Source organism: Orycteropus afer, unplaced genomic scaffold (assembly GCF_000298275.1).
Source record: "Orycteropus afer afer isolate SDZICR_OR568_19922 unplaced genomic scaffold, OryAfe1.0 scaffold00174, whole genome shotgun sequence".
NCBI classification, from domain to species: domain Eukaryota; kingdom Metazoa; phylum Chordata; class Mammalia; order Tubulidentata; family Orycteropodidae; genus Orycteropus; species Orycteropus afer.
The window spans coordinates 3,944,809-3,952,071 of record NW_006921761.1 but is presented as its reverse complement, the minus strand read 5'-3'; the positions used below and the strand labels follow the sequence as shown (position 1 = coordinate 3,952,071).

The 7,263-nt window shown below is 45.8% G+C and overlaps 1 protein-coding gene across 1 annotated transcript in view; it reads left to right on the top strand.

Moving 5' to 3' along the window:
• UNC13B (unc-13 homolog B) overlaps positions 1-7,263 on the top strand; it is a 184,792-nt gene that overhangs the window by 98,756 nt on the left and 78,773 nt on the right. Inside the window, exon 11 of the mRNA XM_007947023.1 lies at positions 843-933. Within this exon, the coding sequence (XP_007945214.1) occupies positions 843-933 (91 nt within the window). The remainder of the gene's footprint in view (positions 1-842; positions 934-7,263) is intronic.

Sequence of the window (7,263 nt, the reverse complement as noted above, 5' to 3'; positions counted from 1 at the left end):
ACGGCACTTAACAACAACAACAGGAACTGGTTAGCCTTCTAGAATACTTGGTGGAACAGGGAGGTTGGCAGGAATAAATTCAAACCTGAGCATGCTGTGCAGGACCCCGAGAGAGGCTGCTAGTTTTGAGAGGTAGAGAAGGGGGTTGGAAGGCTCACCCCATGCCTCCTTCCATAGTCTCAGCACAGACGTTGACGTGGAGCCCTTGCGGTTATTCAACTTGTCCCGATCCCCAACTGTCCCGGTGAGCTACTGTAGTGGGCAGACGGCGGCTGGGAAGGAAGAGCGCAGACAGGTACAAAGTTAAAAGGCGTGACAGGAGTTGTTTTCATTTTGATGTTGGAGTGGCCTCACTCGCTGAACGAGTCTTGGCACGAGGACAAACCCTTTCAGTTTGGCTCTCTGGCTGCCTTACCCTGAGCACTGTCACATTAGCTGATGGCCAATGGCTTTAGCTATCTTCAGTGTCAGATTGCCCAGTAAGCTAGGTCAACACGGCTTACTTGCGCTTACTTACAAATCGCTAGTAAACAGTCTCACGTTTTTCTCCACGTCAAAGATTCTACTTCTTGGGATGGCTGTCCTCTGTCTCTCCCAGTCACAGCATCTTCCTACAGAATCAAAGCCTCTTCTCAAATTTACGGTCCCTGACAGGGGCAGAGGACCCAGCATGCAAGGTAAGCATGGGCGTACTTGTGAATGCTTACTAATCAGGTGGAGAGTTTCACATGTGAAAATGTTCACTCCAGATTAGTGAGTAAGCTTAGTAAGCTCATGCTTACCTTGCTTCCTGGGTGATTGGCCTGGGCTATTTTTAAGGAACTTTGTTTTCTTTGTTACAGTTTTCCTGAGGAGAACGCATCTTCACCGTTGACCCAAGCCAGAGCGCACTGGATCCGAGCAGTTACCAAGGTCCGGCTGCAGCTGCAAGAGGTAGGAAGTTGTTGTTCTCATTCCAACAGGGCAGTGTTTTGCTTTCAAACTGGGAGACATATGGTGGCAGAGAAGCAGGCGGCAATTAGTCATCCCCTTACTGTGTGCCTCTGGAGAGCATGACGATTCAGCCGGGGCCTGGACGTGGTGGACCGCCAGCTTGCTTCTGTTGTTTGTTCGTTACTGCAAATGAAATAGACCATGTGGGATGAGAGTCTGAGGGTGAAGTTGGTGCTTATTTTCAGTGCCATTGTCACCTGGAGGCCATTGTCATTTGAGCTTAGAGGAGAGGACTCTTTCAAGCTTTCTTAAAGTGCTGGTTGTCTGTCTTGACTAGCCAGGTCAGATGATGCTGGCTGACCTATCAGGGACCAGAAACAGTGGTCAGAGGCTGCCATGGATTTCCCTAATTTAATGCCCAGAGTATCAACACATTAAGCTCTAAACAGTGTGGAAAAGTTAAAGCAAAGATCAGTGTGTTTCATTCTCTTTGTTACAAATTTGAAGTGTCTTTGTCTATATGTCAGTAGAGTGGGCGGTAAGGAGCACTTTTTGAATGGTGACAGGTGGCTCTCAGTGATGTAATACCTGGCAGATATTAAATATGCAGACCTGTTCACATGGGCAAGCACACACTTTAGAAAAATCATTTATTTTGAAATAATTCCAAACCTGGGAAAAAGTTGCAGAGCAGTCGTACCAGGAATTCCCATATCCCACTCCCATGCCTCGGCTGTTGGCGTTTCACCGCATTTGTCCCGCCCCCCCCGCCCCCGTAAGATCACCCTGTTCCTGAGAGAAGGTTGCAGACGTAATGTGCCAACATCTCTACGTACTCCTATATGTATTTTCCTGAAAATAAAAGCTCCTTTCCTGTACAACCACTGGGTCAAGAAATTACAACAAGGCAACACCATCATCCCGACCCCAGGGAGCACTGGCCAGCTGTCCCAGAGATGTTTCTTCACCATCATCCCGACCCGTGCAGCACTGGCCGGCTGCCCCAGCGATGTCTCTTTTTCCTGTCTGGTCCAGAATCTGACTGAGGATGGCAGGTTGTTTCCAGCCATCATGTCTTTCTAGTTTCCTCCAGTCTGGAGCGGTCCCTCAGTCTTTCCTGCTTGTGACAGTTTCAAAGAGGAAAGCCTTTCGTGGTGGACCTTGTCTTCAGTCTGGGCTCATTGGCTGTCCCTCATGTCCAGTTGCAGGTCCTCTGTGCTGTGCTGGCTGGAGTGACCCAGAAGCCATGCTGTGTTCTTCTCAGTGAGCACAGCAGGAAACAGTGTCACCTGTCACGCCACTGGTCGTAGTAACCTGAGTCATCGTGCAGTATTTTCCCTGGTAGGCACCTCCCCTGGTAACTGAGAAGTGTTTCGTGGTGAGAAGTCTGAGCCTATGCCAGTATCTTGTTCCTCATCGAATCTCAGCCCAGCCACTACATCCTGTTGAGCTCATGTCTGCATCTGCCACCAACCAGTAAGGTAGATGGCGTGCGGTGACGTTCTGTTTCTGTTGTCCTTTCCACCTTCACTGCTTTGTGTTCTTCTGTACGGAAGAGATTTCCTCCCCCCGATAACTCATGTCTGTCACGTGGGCTCAGGGACTTTCAGTGTGTCACACGAGCTGTAGTCCACTATGTCCATTCTTTATTCGGTGCTCAGGTGGTTCTGGCGTCACGCAGGCATTCGGAATCTGACCCTGGGCAAGGTGGCTGCTCTTCAGAGGGAGTTGACTTTGGAGAAAGTGGTTTGGACACAGATGTTTGGGAGTGTTTCCGGTTGTGCTCCAGAGTGTGTGTGTTTGCGTGTGTTGTTTGGCTGCCAGAAACGGTGGATGCTGTCGGCACCAACCCGTCATTGTTGCTTTCACGACTGGAGGAGAGCCTGCTCCTCCTGCAGAAGCTTCCCGGCGAAAGTGCTGAATGAGGTTTGAACCCATTTATTACAAAACATAAACATATTTCTATTTTGCAAGAACTACTAACTGACATCAGGGAAGATGAAAATTTACTAGCTAAATTTCAATAAATCTTTAAAAAAATTTGTATGTAGAGACCAATGATACCTCCTTCATTTGATCAATGTATTGGTATCTTTCTAAGCAATGAAAACCAAGTATTAAAATAAATTAAATGTAGAAGCAGACCTTCAAATCATTCCACAGTTAAACCAAGATGTAAAAATTAATATTGCATATTATGTCACATTATTTTCCCTAAAAGATATTGTTACTATTGTTAATATTTTTGGTGACAACAACAGTAACTGTTTTTTCTGCCATTAATATTTTTTAAAAATGTAAATGCTTGTTTTTTCTTTTATGATCCTCACATTTTAATTTTTAATTATATAATTTAAGTATCAATATAATCACACATGTATATTTTTTAAATGACTAAATATTCATCTACTGAGGAGTGTATGCTAAAAATATATCTGTGGGTAGGGCTGACAAACATTGGGGTCTGTTGATCTTGACTGACTCAGGGAAACATTTATGGAGTCAACGTCATAATACTTATTACTGTTTTATTCCTAATGTTTCAGAAGTAAGGGTCTTATACTTACAAAGGAAAGTAAAACAGGTAACTTCCATGTGAAATTAAAGTCTGAGTGAAAACAGTGAGACCAGACTGGAGCAGATACTGGTGAAGTTAGGACTATGTCTTTAGGAGGTAATACAGTCTTTACAATGAGCAGCTGGCAACAGTGGTGGAAGCTTAGACTCATTCAGGGAGAGACATGATTTATCCCAGATTACCTAAGAGCCACTGTTAATTAACTGAATAAGACAACAAAGGCAGAGGCATTCCCAACACAGGTAATGTAACTGGCAGTGGCATAGCAGTGGCCAAGGCAGGAAGATAACCCAGCGTTGCAGACAGAGCCAGAGAGACGTCATTTGTGCTTCGATGGGCTTTGGTGATGGGGTGGTTGACAGTGTGAGACAGGAGGGAGGCACAGCACCAAGGATGGTTTCTCTGACTGATCGCAGTTCTTCCCCATCTCTCCTGTAACCACTGCCCAAGATGATGATGTTAGTTTATTATTTATCTTCCAGAATTTCTTGATGGGAGTTATGCAAACATGAGTATATATTCTAAGTACCCCCTCCTTTTGTACAAAAGATCACATATCGTACATGCTGAGGACATCTTGCTTTTTCATTGGAGACCCTGAAATGATGCCAGAGATCACATGATAGAATTTTGCAAGACCAGCGACTTACTCATTGCAGACTCTTTTTTCAACAATTGTGAATGGTGGCTATACACGTGGACCTGAGCAGATGGAATACACAGGAATCAGATCGACTGCATCTGTGGAAAGAGGTGATGGAGAAGCTCAGTATCTTCAGCCAAAACAAGGCCAGGAGCTGACTGTGGAACAGACCATCAACTGTTCACATGCAAGTTCAAGTTGAAGCTGAAGACAATTAAAACAAGTCCATGAGAGCCAAAATATGATCTCGATTACATTCCACCTGAATTTAGAGACCATCTGAAGAACAGATTTAACATATGAACACCAGTGACTGAAAACCAGACAAATTGTGGGATAACATCGAGAACACCGTATGCATAACAGAGCTAACAAGGGTCAACGTTACGATAACTTCTTGGCCACATCCAGCCATCCCGAGGGAGTGAGTAGTTGGACCAGTAGGCTGGGACCACGGTTTCAGGGGACATCAAGCTCAATTGCCATAAAATCCTACCCAAAAACGTTGTTCTACCTCCTGCTTTGGTGAGTAGCGACTGGGGTCTTAAAAGCTTGCAAGCGGCCATCTAGATGCAACAGTGGGTCTTTCCTCATCCAGAGCAAAGAAGAATGAAGACAACCAAAGACACATGGAAACAGTTAGTCCAAGGGACTAGGGAACCATGCAAACCTCAGCTTTTATGACCACGAGGCCGGAAGAACTAGATGGTGCCCAACTACCACTGTCACCCACTTGGAAAGGGATCAGTGCAGGAGATTCTGGGTAGAGTTGGGGAACAATGTGGAAAAAAACTCAAAATCATAAAAAAAAATAAAAAAAGACCAGGTTTATTGGTCTGATAGAGCCTGGTGAGATCCCCAAGACCATGGCCCCTAGTCACCCTTCAGTCTGGAGCTGAACTTACTCCATGGCTTCCAGCCAAACAATAGACAGGCACATAGCGTGAACATCCGTAGATACAGTCCTTAGAATGATCAATCGTGGGAGAACAGAAGGGCAGTATTTGCATAGGGATAGCTCGAGTGGTAGGCATGCATAGGAAAGAAGGACACGGGGAGGAAGTGGGAAGAGAGCTGTTCCATTGTGGGGATTTGCAATCAGATCAGATCAAGTGTCGTGAAACAAAATGTGTGTGAACTGCTGTATGGAAAATGAATTTGTTATGTGAACTTTCACCCAAATCACAATAAAAATTAAAAATAAATAAAAGGTATAGACTTTTAAAAACCTTTTGATGAACTTTTAAATCTCTTTTCATAAAAGTTTCTCTAGTCTGTACTTTTCAGTATTTGAATGTGTTACACCAACATTGAATATTATCATTTTTGCCAATTTGGCAGAAGAAAAGTGGTATTCCATATTTTTAGTTTACATTTTTTTATTTTTTTGTGATTTTAATATTTCCTGTAAGTGTATAAGGTACTCTGGTGGTGTCATGAGTAAGGTATTTGGCTGCTAACCAGAAGGTCAGCGGTTCAAACCCACCAGCCACTCCACAGAAGGAAGATGGGGCGATCTGCTTCCATAAAGATTTACAGCCTCAGAAACCCAATGGGGTCGCTGTGAGTCAGAACTGACGATGGTGGTGGGTTGGGTTTTGTTTGGTTTTTGTAAGTGTGTAGGTGGTTTGTATTACTTTAGCTGGTAGAGCAATAAATGTACTTGGAGGAGTCACCCTGGGAATGAAGCTAGACTTCTGTCATGTCTTTAGGATTGCCAGCTGCTTGAGGGAAGAGATCATGTAGGGGCATCTGCATCCTTGGGGCTGGCTAGGACCTGGCCATACGTGCTCACTAAGGGTTTGATGGCACTGCCCATGCAGATGAGGCAGGAATGCTGGCCGTGTGGGTTGGAATAGATGGGAATCTGCACCTTATTTGGTTTAGCTGCAGAAAAGGCTGGGGGAGGAGGTGAGACGTTAAGCTCTGGAAATGGAGTCTCTGGTGGCAGCAGGTGGGTGGGTGTTCCAGGTGGAGGGGACAGTGAAGGGGAAGGCATGGGGTGGGCCGTGAGGAAGACTTGACAGGTACTCTTGGGAAGCCTCCATTGGGCCTGGTGGCTGCTGAGGAAAGCTGGGGAAGGAGAGCCTTGGTGAGTAGGGACGGAACTGAGCACATCACTTAGAAGACCCTGGGCCGATGGAGCAGTCCTCGGAAATCCAGGGCTGGAGCTGGTCAGCCTGAGAGAGGAGCCAACATGTGTTTTCTCAGGGAAAATCACCAAGGCAGGGAACTAATTGGCTGTCTCCTGGCAATTTCTGTTCGTTCTCGTGACTGCTCGGAAGCAAACAGATTATGGGGAAGAAACAGTGAGGCTCAACGGGAGGGCCCTCTCTCGGACTTAGTGCACCAGGCTAGCACTCTTTTCTAGAATCTCAAAACTCCTGGATTTTGCTCTGACCACGGCTGACTGTCTTAACTGCTACCTCTCCTTATCCTGGGCTTTTAATGTCCCTCTTCAAACTTGACAGTAAGCACCCTTCACAGACTGGAGAGTCCTCAGCTGGACACGGGCCCCAGCTGCTACTCTGAATTCTGTGACTAGCGCTTGTTCCCTTCTGCCAAACTTCAGGTCCTTATCCCCTACCTGATGCCAGAACGTATACACTCTGTACCTTCCCACCTGGGCTGGAAGCCTGGCTGCTCACTGAAGTCTCTTTGGTAGAAACTGTGTTGTTTCCTATACCTCATGTATTATTGGGTTGGGAGTAGGGTTTGGCTTTGACTCTGCCTTGCACTGCTAAGCCATTACTGGATTCTTAAACCCACACCCACCTTGTCGTTGTTACCTTCCAACTTCCCTGCAACTCCCCTTTCATTTACTGAGAACTTCAGGACCTGCAGCACAGTTTTCCTTTCAATCTCAACTACTGTCATAATAATAATAATTTTTTAATCATAGTAACTAAATTTATTGAACACTACTGTGTTTCAAGGAGCTCTGGTAGCATAGTGCCTAAGGCACTTGACTGCTAACCAGAAGGCTGGCGGTTCAAACCCACCAGCCACTCCTCGGAACTATTTCCCAGGCACTATGCTAGGTCCAGGAGCTCTGGTAGCATAGTGCCTAAGGCACTTGACTGCTAACCAGAAGGCTGGGGTTTCAACC